This window comes from Sitophilus oryzae, unplaced genomic scaffold (genome assembly GCF_002938485.1).
Source record: "Sitophilus oryzae breed Bouriz unplaced genomic scaffold, Soryzae_2.0 scaffold_1717_pilon_pilon, whole genome shotgun sequence".
NCBI classification, from domain to species: Eukaryota; Metazoa; Arthropoda; class Insecta; order Coleoptera; family Curculionidae; genus Sitophilus; species Sitophilus oryzae.
In genome coordinates, this window is record NW_022146410.1 from 906442 (window position 1) to 925274 (window position 18833).

The following is an 18833-nucleotide window of genomic DNA, read 5'->3' on the forward strand; positions in this document are numbered from 1 at the left end:
CCGGCGGTTGTTTATAAATAATCCCCGTCAACACAACAGAGCATTGTTGTTAAGCTTATTTGCATATACAGGATGATATACATTTAGTAAGAAAAGATAGTTTGGTTGTAGAACTGAACATTGAAATTTTATTTTGTTTATGGCATATGGAGTATTCTATATTATTTCCAAACGCACTTTGGGTATGTTGCTAACAATATAAATCCGCAATTCAAGCAAATATCCAGCTCTTGAAAAAGTAATGTTTAATTACTTTATGATTAAGCAACAAAAATAAAGCACTAATCGTGTATTTGAATAGGTCCAAAGCATTTAAGAGCAATAACCACGAAATACGTTTACCAGAAACTTGGCTTAATTCAAATTAACAGTGCAAGTTCTAAGGGACCAACCCCATAGGGAACTACAGGAGAGGCAGCTGACACCTGCGCGAGACCACCCTCCACAAGCGGGTGGTCTCCAATAATAAGGGTCGGGAGCACGATATACTCACAACTTGTGAGTGTATCGTGGTCGGGAGCCTACCTCTAGACCCAACAGGCTACACAATCTACCGTTCTCGGCTTCTACTTGGCCTGGATCAACCAGGCGCTAGACGAGTAGATACGATACCTCCGACTGATCCACGAAGGATTTGCTCCAGAGGAAACAAAAGCGAAAACACTCCTCAAAAAAGGGGAGAGTAAAGGAACCAAGAAAATCGAGAGGCAACACCGAGAGGCAACTAGGACGTATCACCAGCTTTGTCAGAACTCCAATGTAACGACATCGAGTTGGCGAGTCATCAACTCGAGGGAAGAGGACCATGATCAGGTCCTCATAATATGAATTGACCTCAAATCAAAGAAGACAATAGGGAAAGAGAAATATATCCTGTATTATAGATTCGGTCAAACATCGGTATCAAGTCTAAGGAGAGACCAAGTTAAAAAAGAGATGGAGAAAATGGAGACAGACTCCAGCCTCCACCTCACGGGTACAGCCGGAGACAAGCTCCTCGACTGTGAAGGGCACGGAGGGCCAAACCCCAACCGTGGAAGGGTATATTAGGTACCGTCGTAGGAGGTAGATCCACTCCTCGGAGAAAGAACATCTGATGATGAGAGGAGTTGACCTTAAAATGATTTCGTCATGCGCCTTTGCATTTAATGCGATCAGCTTTTCAATATTTTTCAACGTTGAAGGAAAAGCTTATTTTTCTATGATTGGGAAAAAGCAATAAAAAGTATCAAAATACTTCTTTGTGTCCATAGTTTTTTCGATAGTTTCGAAATAAAACTTTGGTAAACTTATCATTCTTTAATAATGAATCGTCCTGTATACTCATGTACATATAAACGATCTTCAAGGTACCAACTAAACCAAGAAAGAAACCAGCTGAGAAAGACTATCGTTCGTTTAGCATTAAAGTAAAATAATTATGGCAGATTAATTTCTATTATTAGCTTCAGCTCGTTGTTTGTTTTGTTCCTTTAATGGGTCGTCTACTCTACCAGACAGGTACTCTCAGCCTTTATTGGTTGAAATGTATAATATTATAATTAAGAAAAAATAGGGGATTTAGGTTTTTAAATGAGAAGAAATAATAATATGTATTGGAAAAATTATAATGTAAATCTTTAAAGGGGTATAAAAACAAACCCACAAACAGAAATTCGAGTAATAGGTAACTTTTAATTAAAGAAAATACAGGGTTTAGCAAAAACTTAAGAATTTTGTTTAAGTGCAAACCTAAAGTATGTACGAGGATGTATTTCAGCTGTGTTTCAGGAAAATATTTTAACTCCTAATAGGGTGGCTCAAAAAAGTGTCAGTGGCATTTGGATAATTTTTTTAAATGGAACACCCTGTATATTATTGCATTTTTGGCTTAGTTTCAGATAACTTTGCATTTTCCTAAGATATGAGTAAATATATTTAGATAGTTTCAGAGATATTAATAAATAAATAAAAAAAAATATATTTTTCAGCCTTCTTAAAAAAAAATCTTAAAAATACTGTCCTGAAATCAAAATTATAATAGGTATTTACTTTGGATGGTCTGCACTTACTTTGCGATAAATATAGTAATCGTAAATCATACAGGATGCTCAAAATTATACGCCAAACTTTCTAAAATATAAAATAATTTTCTTCGTTTTTTCAAATGAACACCCTGTATATTATTTTTCAGTAGATGGAGAAAATTAACATTTTTTGTATTTAGAATATTTCAAAATTTTTAATGGTTTCGCAGATATTCGCGGTTTTATATTTCATAGGGCATTTTCCACAGTAAAGTTTTATCAAAGCCACCCAATGTGTGCCACCCAATTCTCTCGTGTTGAGAGAGCCATATGAAATAATACTGCGTGTATCTGCAAAAAAATTAAAAATTTTTAAATACTTTAAATACAAAAAATGTTTATTTTTTAATTTTACATCTGATAAAAAAATAATAAACAGTTCCATTTGAAAAAATGAAGAAACATATTTTATATTTTAGAAAGTTTGGCGTAGAACATCCTGTATGATTTAAGATTGCGATATTTATAGCAAAGTAAGTATAGACCATCTAAAGTAAATGCCTAATATAGTTTTGATTTTGGGACAGTTATTGTACCGTATGATCGAGAAAAAACGGCGTCAGCGATGGCTATGAAATGAAGATCGCTGTTATTTTATATGTAAATTTATATGGGAAATGTAATCGATCGTCATTTCCCAGCCATCTGGTCGCCGTTTTTTTTTTCGATCATACGGTATTTATAATATTTTTTTTTAGTGAAGGTTGAAACATATATAAGTATTTTTAATTTATTTATTAATATCTCTAAAACTATCGAAATATATTTAATCATATCTTAGGATTATGTAAAGTGATCAGAAAGGAAACCAAAAATGCAATAATATACAGGGGGTTCCATTTAAAAAAAATCATCCCGATACACACACTTTTTTGAGCAACCTATATATGTTGAAATATTTTCCTGAAATACATCCTCATACATACTTTAATTTTGTTTATACATAAACAAAATTCCCAAGTTTTTTATTTTAGGAGCTACTGATGCACTATTGCCGGACCCTGTACATACACTGGCAATTTTCTTTTGCTAAATGTACAGGACACTTTATCTCATAAATATCTGTAAGTAAAACCACAGATTAGGTATCCTATAAGTATACAGATAAAAATCTTGTCCCTAATTCGTGGTAAGAAAATTGTTTTTAACGACGATGTGCAAACGAGTCAAATTTCCTGTGCGCAAAAATAAACTCGCGTAAAATAACAATAAACAGCGTAATAGAGAGATATCGCTAAACCGATAGCGTGCATGGACGTTAATAAGGCCAGGTGTTATTTCCTTTACGTGAGGTGGTATTAACTCAAGAACGGTTGCTTGGTATTAACTCTCTTCATTTATAGTTATCGGATCTGAAAGAATTCTGATCGCGTCGCGTCCGCTATTTATAAACTTAACCTAACTGAATTTAAAACTTTGAAATTGTTTTGTTTAGTAAGTATTTTAAAACTAAAGGGCTAAAGTGCTTATTTCCAGTGCTTTATTGTTCAACGTCTGCCAGTGGGTTTAGGGCAACCAGCAACAAATTCTCTTAGAAAGGCTAAGTTGTCATCTGCTGTAAACCTAAGACCTTATAGGTTCTTTAGTATTGGAAGAGGTGGAATCCATATTTTGGGCCATATTTATTTAATTAAAACTAATCCCAGCTACTTAAATATCAAATTAGCTAATAAAACTAAAGCAATAATTCAAAACAATTCAAACATAACCTAAAATAAAAGATCTCGCCGGCCGGCTCCGGTTGTCAAATACCCGCACATGCCCATTTAAGCAATTTTTAAACGTTATATTTAAACTTGCACGTATTTAAGAGACACCCTGTTATAGTATTCTAAGTCATATTTTTAATATCTTAGATATTTAAAAGAGTCAATATTCTATTTATGTATATGTTGAAGGAGTAACAATTGTTTTGTAATAATGAATCTGCCAAATTCAGTATAAAGCAGACTTAGTTATATAGTTTTTTGTAGTTTTTTTAATATTAAATATTTATATGTATCAGCTGTACATTTACATTTTTTAAGAATACACTTAACCTAAAATAAAAGAACTCGCCGGCCGGCTCCGGTTGTCAAATACCCGCACATGCCCATTTAAGCAATTTTTAAACGTTATCAGAGGTTATTTAGAAAGAGCGCTTGGTGTAATTGATCCGCAAATTACGTCAGGCGGTAACGTTATTAGCGGGTGTTGCGTTAAAAATTGACTCACGCCAAAGACTCGCGCATATCGTAACCATGATAAGGTACGCGTAAATACTGGATGACGCTATTCGGTTTTCCGATATATCTCTAATAACTGTGCCGGTCAGGTGCTGTGCACAAATTTAGAGGCCATAAGTGGGCGTGCTATGTGCGCAAACTAGTCGCCTAACTAGTGCCCGATTCCGAAAATTGGAACCACGAAAAACAATAAAGAAAAAACAAAGATTATAATCTGTATAATCTGTGGTAAAACCAACAGAGGGCTCAAATATTGATCATACTTTATATAGCCTTCTGATCATTCCTAAATATGTCATTTGTATTTAATGTGTAAGACAATAAGTTTATTAATCGAATGTCTTCCATTACTAAAAAATGTATGACTAGTAATGCAGTAAAACTGTGGATCAGGTAAAAGCAGTCTTTCACTGGAGACATAGATATTGCAAAGCAAATATGAAAAGCCATATTGCATTAGGTTACAAAAAAGTGCTAGTGCTCCGCAGGAATAAAGTGAGAGTGCCTTGCAGTGACATTTTGTGCTCATAGTCTAAGAGCTGGCTACATAAAAAACCTTATCATCGTTACATGGCTAATTTTTCTTGTGAAGTATTCTTTTGTGTTGACATTATGAAATAGTCATGTCTGCTAGCGTGTTCCTGAGGCTTAAAGCGGGGGCGGCCAATCGAAAGGGTGAAACTTTGACACTAAAAATATTATAATACCAAAAGTTATAATAATACCAAAAGTTACCAAATAGCTTTTATTTATTGTTAAGAAACGTGGAAAATTGCTGGCAGACATTTTTCTCGTGGCTAAAATGCCGACAGACAACACAAAAGAGGCATGAATTTCTTTTCGGAGGCCATAATTTAAAAAAAAATTATGGCATACATGCCTGCAGATTGGTGGAATGTCATATTTATTTATTTTAAAAGCCGTATACAAAAGGGCAGACAAAAATATCGTGGCTAAATCAGCGACAGACAGTTATCAAAAGCGCGATATTAGGTACTCTCTTCAGGGTGAATCTGCGCTAGAGTAATATCGCGCTTTTGATAACTGTCTGTCGCTCATTTAGCCACAATCTTTTTGTCTACCCTATTGTATACGACTTTTAAAATAAATAAATATGACATTCCACCAATCGGCATGCATGTATGCCTTAATTTGTTTTAAAAATTATGGCCTTTGGAAAAAATGTCATGCCTCTTTCGTGTTGTCTGCCGGCATTTTAGCCACGAGAAAAATGTCTGCCAACAATTTTTCACGTTTTTTAATAATAAATGAAAGCTATTTGGTAATTATAACTCGTGTACCTTATAATATTTTTAGTATCAAAAGAGTAGTATAGAGCATTAAAGACGCCCATTAGAAGCAATAAGTATGTAGATTTTCTCTGCGAAGCTGGTATATTCCATTATCACTAAGATTATTACTACCACACACATTGTTATTGTTAGTAAACACACTTAAGCATATTAAAAACAATTTTTTCAAACAATGTGTTATAAATATAGAAGCTTATTTATGTTGAAAGAAAACTGCATATCTAGGTCGTGTTAACAAGTAACGGAACAATACATCATAATACATTAAGAATATCAACATAAACTTGTTGAATGTTTACTTCAAAATAATGTTTAATCGTTAATTTTACGTTGAAAATAATAATTTTACTAAAAATACATACTAAGAAAGAAAATAAAGTGTATCATCATTACGTTGATGTTCATCACCTTTTTTTATAAAAAAATAATACTTTGGTATACATACTTTTTGAAATTGAAACTTTTTAAAATTGTATCTTTTTTGTTAACGCAGGGACTGAGGCCATTTCATGCATTGTTAAAATTAAAAATACTTAAATAGTTCAGTTAAATAAAAAACAATAGGGACAAAAATAGAGAAACTAAAAATTAATACAAAAATTAGAAGTACATAGTTGTTGCTAACCTAATAAAATTAATGATGGTTAGAGTAACCGTGATTAGCTATAACTTCACGACATCGCTTTGGCATGGAGTCCAATAGTTTTCTTATGTTATCTGGTTCAATGGAATTCCAGGCCTCTTTCAAAATTCTTATCAAATCTTTCTTATTGCTACTGCGACTTCGTCTTACTCGGCGAACTAGTTCCTCCCACAGGTTTTAAATGGAGTTAAGGTCTGGACTTTGGGCGGGAAAGTCCATAACCCTAATTTGTTCAGACAAAAACCATTCTTGTAAGACTTTCGATTTATGATTTGAATCATTATCTTGCTGAAATATCCAGGTTAAAGGCAAATTATCATCAGCAAACGGAATCGTCACTTTCCTTAAGATGTCCAAATACATAAATTGATCCATTGTTCCTTCTATTACATGTAGTGATCCCATGCCATAGCCCGAGAAGCATCCCCACACCATGGAAGATCCACCACCATACTTTACAGTGGCCTTGGTATACTTTGGATCAAATCTTTTCCCTTCTGGGCGATGTATCCACGATATGCCATCGGATCCATTGAATTTGCTTTCATCTGAAAACAGGGCCTTTTTCCAGTCATTCGTCGACCAGTGCATTTTTTTTTGCAAAGGTAAGTCGGGCCTTCTGGTTCTTCTTACTGATGAGTGGTTTTTTGGCTGCTCTTCTGCTAAATAATCCTGCTTCCCTTAACCTTCTTTGGATGATTTTAGAGCTTATATTGTCACCAGGTAGTTCACTCAAAATTTGTTTTGCCGATTTATGCGGATTAGTTCAGGCGAATTTTTAAATTGTCATTTCAATTTTTTTCGTTGTTCACCTTGGCCGACCACTTTTTTTTAATAGTCTTTAAGGAATTGAGAGTTTTGAAATTGGAAATCGTTTTGCTAATGACAGACTTATGCAAATTAAACATTGTGCTTATTGTCCATTTGCCGTACACCATTCCGATTTGTGTTGATTATTTTTTCGCGAAGGTCCTCAATATACAATATTTTCCGCTTGGCATATTTAGTAAAAATGTAAATCAGAATATAAAAAGTTTTCACCTTGAGCAAATAAAATATGATCAATTTTTATGTTGGTTTCTTTATTTATGTCCGTTGAAAAGTATTTGTGTCCAATATTAAAATAAATAAACACAGGATAAGATGAATTTGAAATGTGGTGAAAAATTATGGTATTGCTAAAAGGAAATGTTATGTTTAAAATATTATTTTAAATATTGGAGGTTTTTGAAATCCGACGAGTTTTAAAAAGTTTCTCTACTTTTGTCTGATAGTGTAAAGCAACAATTATGAGCAAAAACTAAACTCTTGTAAACTCAGTATTTAGCCCAAGATTCATTCATATAGCAAATCTAAATTATTAGGTTAATCATCTAGCATAACAGATATTAAATTGGTTCAAAGAAAAAAGTATAAAACTTCAGCAACTCCTTTCAGCTCTAATTGCCACTTAAGCTAGAACGAGCAAAATATTTGCAGTGGTTTATGTACTTAGAGAAAAGATGAGTTACAATTCTAGTAAGCTTCCATATTTTTATCTATTGCATTACATCTCTGATATATGACACAATTTTACTTCTTACTTGAAGGATTTTTGAGATGTTCTGTAAAGTGGGTTAATATTGTAAATAAACATTCAAAAATTCCCCCGTCATCGGTCACCCTTAAAATGTAACCCTTGTTTATATATTAATCAAGGATGTAACTAAGTGTTTTTTAGATCTACAGGGTGTCCCAACACTCCGTGGACGTAGAACTACTACGTATTTTTGAAATCAAAGTAAGTTCATTCGACACAATTTACCTCTATGCAAAGTGCTTCGTTTTGCCGCTAGAGGGCATCAAAGTTTAAAGAAATAAACATTTTTTTTTCAAATATTTTAAGAACCGTTATTCCCATTTGAATTATATTTTGTATGTATGTTTTGCTAAGTGCTTTAACATTTGACATTCACAAAAATCAAGAAGAAATACGGAAAAGGTGAAAACTACCCCCACCCCTACATAAATTTTAGTATAAATATTTAAAACTCAACCGACGACTGATTTTCTTTTCGTAAAATGTTCTAGTATTTACCACATTTTTTATCTTTTGTGAAAAAACACCACATCGCATAGTTTTTCAGAAAAAAAAATTATTCTGAAACCAATTCTGAACAAAAAAAATGAGGGTTTTACAATTTAAAATTTTTTATAACTTTATAATTACTTTTATATTTTCCTCAAAAACGACAATAATTAATCGACTTCCTCGGACAAATGGGCCATCTCGTATCAAATAAATCGTTTAGCATGTTTCAAAATACGAACAAGGGCCTGTAACACAAACATACAATTGTAACAAGTCTACAAGTCACAAGTAATGTGCCTGTAACTACAACTCCTACTTAATTTGGTATCACAACGCAAATTGCTACAAGTGCAGAAATTAAACATTTTGTAAAATTTGTAAAATGCAAGTATTACTTCTATTGATTCAAACAAGGAAATTTTTCTTTTAAAATACCAAATGCATTTTCAATTACTATTCTTATTCGTTTATGTGCCCTATTAAAATTATTCTGGGCTGGGTTTAATGGATCTTCATACGCTGGTGGAATCAACCGCACTGCTTAGAGAGTAAGCGGAGTCTCCAAGAATAACAACATTGGGTTGAGGTCTCCAACCATTTTCCATCCTGAGAAATAAAAAACTATTTCGAAGTACCCGTGCATCGTGAACACTACCGGGCCAGTAGAATGAAGAATGTAGAATGTTTAGGAGGGGAGTTAATCACCGCGACCTTACAGATCTATTGTGTGTTCCCCTTTCTTGAGTTATAACGAGTTATAACTCATCATACAGTCTCAGGGCTTTAACAAAAGCCAGTATCTGAGACGTCTCCATAGAGGCAAGCTCTCCATCCTCGACATCAGCCGTACCAAAGTTCATGGCACGAACGGTCGTCGTCTCGGCGCACTCAGTGATAAGGTGTTCTGGTGTTTCCCCCTTTTCTCCACAGAATCTGCCTTCGCCGTTGTTTCTCAGCTTTAGCCTACTGAGGCGTTCGTTGAGAAGACAGTGTCCTGTTAGAAACACCATGACAATCCGAATATTGTTTTTACTTAAATCAAGAAAAACCTTTGATTTTTCTCGGTCGTAAGTTCTGAGAAACTTTTTCCAGTGTCTTAGACCGTTGGAGGACCCCCATTCCAGGTTACGGATGGAGTCTTCCAGATTCTTTAGTTTCGCTTTTAGTTGGTTCCCGCTTGAAAAACAGAACGGTTCTGGTCCAGTTAGTGGAGTGTTTGCTACTTTTCTAACTAGATCATTTGCTTTTTCATTTCCTTCTATCCCTTGGTGAGCAGGCACCCAGAGTAGGAGGACTTTATTTTCTTTGCCTAGTTTGTTGAGCTTCTATTCTAGGCATTCTTTGACCAACTTCGAATTGATGGTTACTGAGTTGATCGCGTTTAGTGCTGCTTGGCTATCGGATACCGGGCCAGTTGGTACTAACATAATAGAATTTTATATCAGGTCAACGAACAGCCATACTGTTAAGTGTTTACCATGGCGGTCATTTATATAAGTGTCCCATCCTCTGCTCCGCATACTTCAGGAAAACCGGCTATTGCATGGAATCTTTATAAAAGATCAAACATATTCTGGGGCCATGACATTATTTGTTCAAATTTAATCTCATTAACAGTACTTACAGTGTCATGTATGCATCTAAAAACAGTCATTTTTCATGTCAATGTCCCCATGCACAAACACCATGATACTGCAATGACCAATGACCACTTCCCAACCAGTGCAGGGCAATGATTAACATCTTCTGCGGTGGTATTAATCCATACCATCGAATTGTAATTGTATTTGTAAGCCTTGGTCCAATATAATGAAGGAGATTTTCAAAATGGCATCAAATGAGACGAAACCTTTCTTTGAATTCTTTGCCACTAGGAAAAGCAAAGTCTTTCTTTATATTAAACCGATATTCTCTAGCTCTATCTTCATTGTTACTTTTTGAATCACTTGACCACATAATGGAAATAGATACTTACGTGTTCACGCGCGGTACGGGAATTGCCATAATACCGTGCATTTACCCAGGCTGGGACATTAGACTAGGTAAGACATTATCTACAATTATTGTAGTTAATTCTGTAACACAATTATACAAGTGTAAATTTGGTGTTGCCGAAAATACTTAAATATGTGAAAATTCTTCCGTAATTACTGGTGCCGCAACGGTTATTACAAGATGAGATGTGTTATGAAAAAGTTAGAAGTGTAAAATATATTTATACAATTGTAGGACTTGTATGGTTTGTAATACAGACCCCTAATTCCTGATTTCACCACCTTACATGTTAATTACAGTTGGGGGTTGAAATCTTATTTGGTGTTACAACAGCAAAATAAAACACTAATTTACCACTATACACCAAAATACTTTTACTTTTACACTGGACGCGCGTTTCGCTAACCATCATGCATGTTAGCATCATCAGCAGATGATTAAAGCTGAGTGATGCTAACATGGTTAGCGAAACGCGCGTCCAGTGCAAAAGTAAAAGTGTTTTAGTATATTGTGGTAAATTAGTGTTTTATTTTGAACCTTACATGTGATATATAACATCAAAAAGCTTTAAAGTCCAAGTTTTTTTTTGTACGAGTATATTCTTTTTGTTACTCATATCTGATACGCTATTATATTTATTATATTATTTATAGGTACCATTATCACATTTACATATGTAGTGCCATATTTACTAATTAGATATGACGGGAATACTAAGAAACGATAATCCAGAGAAAAACAATAATATTTAATCAATTCATGCATAATAACTTATTTTAATTGCAAATAAAATTAAAAAAATTACCGTGATTTATCATTCATATGCGTATGATCGGCATTGGCGTAACTACAGGGGAACCTGGGGGTGCCGGGCCCCCTTAGGTTCTGCTGGGCACCCCCCAGAGAAATCCTCAATTATGACTCTTGACTACGTATTAATTTTTATTTGCTTGTGATGCAGTCAAAATGACATTTTCTAGTTTTGTTTAGTTAATATTATTTTGTTGTGTTCAAAAAATGTTTTAAATTTTATTCTTTTAGAAAATTTGTAGATATTTAAGTAATCTACGGGAACACGGTTTGATAACCAAGTCTATGAAATTTATTGATAGAGAAATTCAGATAAACGTAAAACGTTCTATTTAAAAAATGTGTTTTTTAAAATTATTTTTCATTTTTAAAAAACAAAAGCACTAGGCCCCCCTGGGCTCAACCCCCCCCCCCCAGTCACACCCCAGGATAAATTGCTGGTTACGCTAATGATGATCGGTTTGTTACTACCCAAGAATCTTGTTAAGTGTTTATAATTTATTTCAAATATATAGAGCATAAACATCATCTAATTTTGTTTTTAATAATATCTGTAAATTTTTTCTATCTAAATTGTCTTGAATATGTATTAAATAATTGCAAGTAATACCGATCATTGTGCTTTTTTACGGACAATTATTGAATAATTAAAAAACTCTGTATTTCTGTTCACGTATCTAATTGTGAATCCCAATGTTATAAGAACATGCATTAACCTCGACCGTACGATTGTTGAATGTTTTGTTTATTTTTATTAAACAATCTAGACGCTTGTCTTGCGATTAAACACCATAAGATCATGAACCACAGGTTTTTAATTTTATTATGAATTCCAGGAGCTACTTACATAAATTGGATTGGTAATTCCAGTAATTTAAATTAAAATGATTGCTATCAATAAACAATAATTTTTAAATTTGCTTTATAGTTTGTTAATTGTTAATTGTTTTACTAGTTGCCTGAACAAAAACCAGAGAAATAAGAAAAATCTCTATATCTCTGATTCTCTGATAAAATCTAAAAACCTAACCAAACTTTTAATGTTGTTTTTTTTTAGTTTTAAAATGCCGATCTTTATTTACTTTTGGTTTAAATAATTTTAAAATGTTTTTATACAGATCTATCGCTTTATTTTATATGAAACGTAAGCTATAAATATCTCTTTTTTCTTATATTAAAATTCCTAGCTATTTTTAAAATGGTATCGGTAAGAATAGTTGTAATAGATTATTACATGTCTCCTCCTATTCCTGGTTTGGATGTAACTTATTCAGAATTCCGAGGCTCTTCTGTAAGTCAGGTACCCATTTTAAGGTGCTTTGGATCCAATGAAATTGGTAAATATCTCTCATTTAGTAATATTTCACAATACATTCCTGTATCATTTTTAGGACAGAAAATTTGTTTACACATACACGGAGTTTTTCCTTACTTATATATTCCATACGATGGTGTAGGTAATGTAGATAGTCTTATGTATCAATTAGCTTCAAGCATTGATAGGGCTGTGAATGTGTCTTTGAATCAAGCAAATTCATCTATGCAATATGTATATAAAATAAGTTTAGTCTCTGGCATGTAAAGACAGTAAGTTAATTTAAATATAATTAAATATTACTGTATAATATTGTAGACCAATGTATGGATATCATCAAAAGAAACATCAGTTTTTTAAAATATATTTGTATAACCCATCGTTAGTTTCAACAATAAGTAATCTGCTTATAAACAGGAATGTTTTGGATAGAATATTTCAACCTCACGAAGCACATATTAATTTCACTCTTCAGTTTATGATTGATTATAATCTTCATGGAATGAGTAAAATGATAATTTCTGATATTAAATATAGAGGGACTACTAGTGAAGAGCTTTACTCCGTTGAAAATATAGAAAAAATAACTTTATGTGAGTTGGAAGGAGATATTAATGCTGGTCATATACTCAACCAACAAGATATTATTAGTGGCAAATTAGCAGCTAATCCTGGTATCGCAGCCCTATGGGAAGACGAAAAACAAAGATTGAGAAATAAAAATCAAAGCTCTCAATTGGGTGAATTTTTGGAACTAAAAAACATGAAATTCACTCCAACAAAAAGTCACCTTATTTTCAAACAAGCCCTTTTAGAAAGATTAGCAATTTCATCCACAGACAATGAAACTGCTCAGGCAGATTTAGACATGTCAGTATATCCTGCTGAGACTCCAGCAAGTGTTTCTTTACAAAATGCTTCGATTGTTGATCTTCACACACCATCTTCATTAGAGCTATCTTTGGATGATACCTTTTGTCAGTCACAGAGTATTTTGGACACTACTCTTAAGCCTGAAAATGCAACAATAGATGAAGATGCTCAAAAGTTTTTATTGTTACTAGAAGAGTTAGCAGAAGAGAAGGTAAATTATGTTAAATTATTTTTTAATCATATTTATGATTTACATTTAACTAGTATGCTTTAGCGCATTTGGGACATCACATGGTATAAATGATGTAATCTGGGCGATCTTTTTTTTTACTGTGGTATACTAAATAATATAGAGCTAGTTGGGGGAATGGTAAACAGGGGCAATTGTAAACAGGTCCAATAACTTTTGAATTTGGCTGGTAGGGAACAAGTCGACTGGCTACAGTGGCGCCCACATCTTTGATGTGTATTGACTCAATTAAATGAGTTTCTAGTACTATTTGTTTATTGTGCAAAAACATTTTTTTTTGGAGAGCTGCTTTAAAACTTGTAAAAGGTTTTATACCTTAGCGAAATTTTGTTTAAAAATTTCAATTTGTGAATAAGTTAAGATAATTTATATACATAGTGGTCTCATTTAGTGTTGTATTAGTAAAATGCATGTTACAATTTGAGATTAACTTTTAGGGGAAATGAAGTATAGAGGTCTTTACAAATGCCCCAGTAAAATAGGATTGTGGGGTAATTGTAAACTTGATTTTGGGATAATAGTAAACGTGTGTTAACACTGATATGCTCCAAGACAGATATGAAAAAAACCAAAAAAAGAGAAACGTTAAAAATGCATTGGTTAGGTTTATAGGAAGGAATATAACATATTTATCGTCAGTGAAACGTGATAACCTGCTAGCTCCATTTTTTACGTTAATAAGTTTTTTTATACCATTAGAAAGAGAAAAAAATACTCTATAAGTAGGGAAAGCAAACATATTTTTTCCCATTAAAGAAAATTTTTTATTTCAACTCAATAATATCTGCTAACTCCTAGTGATCTGAAATAGCCACCGAAATGCTGCTATCTCCGTAATTTTCGTTACGATCACGCTAAAGCAAACACACAGATTCTTAGTCGTATGTTTTTTTAGTACAGTACAATACAGTACGTCGATCCAGGGTCGCACTAGGCCAAAGGGGCCTGGGTGGCAATGTAAGGAGGGGCTAGTGTGTTTTTTTTGGCGTATTTTTTCGCCTTATGTTTTGGTCAATTTTTCCCTATTATATGCAGGGTGAGTCTTAAATAAGTGCAAATATTTTTAGGATAGTATATTTCGACCCAAGAAACACGATTATGAGATTTTTTGGGCGAAATTTTTTTTTGAAAATTTGGAATTTAAAAAAAAAATTGGGATTTTTTTTTTAATTTTTAGTTTAAAAACATACTTTGTTTATCATATGGTAACATAGGTAGTAGATTAAATTTACAAGAAAGAAAATCCAATGATTCTCAAAATTATTGCAAAAAATTGGAAATTTTAAAAGTGAAATAACTCGGTTGTTTTGGATTTATTTGAAAAACCCGTAAAGAGAAAATATTATGTTTCTTTTATCGAGATTTGCCAGCCCTGCACATATTTGCACTTATTTAACACTCACCCTGTATAGAAATCAGGGAACTTCTCTAATGCAAGGTAAACCAATGCAATGCAAATTCCATAATGCAATGCAAAAGCAAATATTGTTATATGAGAATAATAATTCTTCTTAATTCTCATTAATTATTAATGAACTCTAAAGGGCCCCCCCTAATAGTTATATAATATGGCCAGTTCGACCCTGCGTCGATCCGTTCTGTAAATACGGGGTATCCGTAAAGGGTAAGAGGAAAAACGAAATTCTCTATATACGAGCAATTCATCGGCGTGCTATAAATAGTTTAAATAACATTACTTACTTGTACAAGAATTTCCATAATACCTAATAATTTTTATTTTTTTCAACGTCTTTTCACGTAAATGACACATAATTTTTATAAAAATTAAAAAAATAAGGAGAAAAGTAATAAAAATTTAATAAAATCACGCACTGTCTTCCAAGCTCGGTCTACTACCGTTGTATAAAAATTAGGATAAGCATGGAAGGATTCTACCATATCTTCTAAGAATTATAAGTTTAATTTTTAAATTATTTTCATATTCATTAAGTCCAAAATTCTGCTACTTCAGTTCTTTAAAAATGCAAAAAATTTTAAAATTTTCATTAAAAATTTATTCGTTTTTGGACTTGTATGTTTTGCTTCTAGACCGACGATATTATAAATATATGGTTATGAATATCATATTTTTTAATTTAATTGGTTATTTATAAATCTGTTTGGGTAATATTCATTTCCACTTTCAAAATTTCAAACAATAAAGGTTGCTATCTCGAGAAGTATATTTTTATTTCTTATTTCTGCAAGACGAATATCTGCTATCTCCCTATTGTGTCGGAAAAAAATGACGTAACACGAAATATTGAGTTTTATTGTTCCCCAGCCAATAAAATTCTTATCTTTTTATCATATTAACGCATAAAAATACTTCCCACATCTGTACATATTTTTTTGTACCGTTTTTTTGCTCTCCTGTAAAATTAGGAATAATGGAGTTAGCAGTTATCACGTTTCACCGACGATATTCGTTTTCGGGAAAGATAGTGGAATGTTTTTGAGAAACCTTAATATTTTTTGTACACTTTTGATGAAACAGTAATAAATAATTTGTCCAAAGAATTTGTCTTTATAACATAACAAAATGTTTTATTTTGTCTCCAAGGGGAAAATTTTAAACAATTAAACACATTGATAAACATAACCCAACTAAAAAAAAACAAACTTGTATAGTTTTTGGTTCATTATTACCCCGTTTAAAAAATATGTTTACATTTACCGCAAAATAGGACAATATCTGATTTTCCTATGGGGTAAATGTAAACAGGGTTTTTTTGGAACCTATTGCAAATTTCTAGCTGTCCATCAAAGCTCCTATTAAGTAAATTGTCTTAAAATATACCCTTTTAGAATTTTCAGTTCAAACGTCAAAGTTTCAAAGTTATACCTTGTTAAAATTACTTTTGTTAAAATCCTTTACCATTACCCCAACTAACCCTATATAATGTAATCATACTAAAACACACAAAATAATTTTAATTTTATAAACAAACGCTATCATATAGAATGTCTATCCCAACTGATCTAAGGCGTCGAGTATACAGTATACACTATTCATTTCTGCATGTAGTATACCGAATATTATTGATGATTATATTTGGAACATTGGAAGTTCATTTTCTTTTTTCAATTGAAGGAAAATAAAAAAGAACTGGAAGAAGACAGCATCTTGTCACAAACTATTAAAGATGCTGACCAGTCAGATGAATCTAACGAGGACATTTTAGATTTGAGTATGCCTTTAGGCTCAATGACTACACCACAAAAAATAGTTGTTAGTGCAAACGCTAATAGTGGACATACTGATGATATTGAAGATATTTTTAATACAACATTAATCCCACAAATTGATGGACAATATGATCTATCGGATAATGAGTTTTATCAGTATTCAGGTGTAATGACTAGATCAAGATGTAAGAAAATAGAAAACCTCAAATCACAATTACCAAAACAGGTATATATTTCATATTACTTATACAAGGTGACCCAAAATAACAAAATATACAGGGTGTTAATTATCTTAAATTAAATACTCTATAGTAGACTTTCTTCAAATTTGTTAATGTTATTTCTAGTAATAATGACCTAATTTAGGCCTACTTGAATGAAAATAATTAACTTCAGGGTATACATTATTGAAAATAACTAGAAAAAAATGTGCGCCACTGACTTCCAATTGTTATTTTCTAGATATTTTTATATTATATTTTAAATTAATCAGTTAAAAATTCAACTTTTTTCTCTTAAAAAAACATCGTTGCATCTTTGTGGACCCCATTAAAAAAAATTTCACAATTTTTCAAGGCAAGAAAGTCAGTGGGGCACATGAATTTTTTAGAAAAATATTCCAGTTATAACCTATATGCACGTACCTGGCGAATCTGTCTACACTTTTTTAGCATTCAAATATGTCGCACTTATAGTAACTTTTACCACAGATTATACAGATTATAAACTTATCGTCAAGAGCATTTTTTTTCGTGGTTCCAATTTTAGGAGTCGCGCACTAAGTTGGTTTGGTGCACAGCGCCTGACCGGCCTTGTGACCAGCGCAGTTATTACGCTGTTTAAACGGGAGTTTATTTTGCGCACAAGAAAATTTACTCGTTTGCTCATCGTCATAAAAACAATTTTCGTACCACGAATTAGGGACAAGATTTTTATCTGTATACTTATAGGATACCTAATCTGTGCTTTTACCATTGAAATTTCGTCGAATCGCTAAAAACACTTGGAGGAAAATTATAATAAATACAAAAAATAAGACTCTATAACCTCCAGTAGCTATGAAACAAAGCAGAATCTGGCGTTGATATAAAAAATAAATATTTTTTTACGTCAGGGATCTCCGCACGCAAGATGGTAAATGTTTTTTGAAACACCCTGTATAACTAAATTTACTCACTTTAATTTACAATGCTTTTTTTATAGAATCCAAAAAATGTATGTGCAAAAAGATCAATGCCTTTACTGGATGATATTTTTGAAAATCCAATAGAATTAGTACCGAATTTTTTACCAAAAGCTAAAAAAAATTCTGAGCACAATATTTCTTATCAAAAAGAACTTGTGAATATTGAACATTTAGATAAAACAAAAAGTTTAACAGCGTCACCTTCTGCCAAAATCAGGAAAAAAAGGAACACAACAGATAGTATTGAAAAAACTTTGAAACTTATTTCATTCAGGGTTAATAAAATGTATGCTCGAAGAAAACTAAACAGTGTTATAAAAATTATTTCTAAAAAGGAGAAGTTGTTTCATTCAAGTTATAAAAAACCAAAATTTATAGTTAAACCATCTGCAAAACGGTTTTTGGGTAAGTTTTTTCCTATTTTATTTTATTGAATGATTTTAATGCATAAGATTTAGTCATGATTGTTTATACCTAAATAATGTTTAACTGTAGTCTGTCCAACTAAAGAATATATGAGAGTGACCTTTGTTATCTGTCATTATACAGTATGTCGCGGGATTGCCTTTACAAAGAGAAAAACTTTTTTATTATTGATATTTTGAGAAAAAATCATTCTCCATAAAAATTTTTGCTTCTTCTAAAATGCTTAATCCCATGCATTTATACTTGTCCAAATTTACATACCTATTTAGAGAAAATTATTAAAAAAAACATGAAAATGTGGTTGAAAAAACATGAAAATAAAAAAGGTTTTCCTCTCGTAAACAACAACAATCCGGGAACATACTGTATAAATAATTATTCATAAGTAGGTTGAATTTTCTCAGTCATTTTTTGGATGTAAACTATCGAAATAAAATTTTCTGCCGTTGGATAGGCTATAGATGTAAATAC

The 18833-nt window shown here is 32.3% G+C and overlaps 1 protein-coding gene across 2 annotated transcripts in view; it reads left to right on the forward strand.

Moving 5' to 3' along the window:
* Positions 1–12164: 12164 nt before the first annotated feature.
* The window catches only part of LOC115881359 (DNA polymerase zeta catalytic subunit), a 29775-nt gene continuing 23106 nt past the window's right edge, over positions 12165–18833 (forward strand). For both annotated transcript variants that reach the window (XM_030898805.1, XM_030898806.1), the window contains exons 1-5: positions 12165–12460; positions 12515–12701; positions 12757–13522; positions 16656–16976; positions 17954–18341. In XM_030898805.1, coding sequence (XP_030754665.1) covers positions 12322–12460; positions 12515–12701; positions 12757–13522; positions 16656–16976; positions 17954–18341 — 1801 coding nt within the window. In that variant the 5' untranslated portion in view covers positions 12165–12321. The remainder of the gene's footprint in view (positions 12461–12514; positions 12702–12756; positions 13523–16655; positions 16977–17953; positions 18342–18833) is intronic.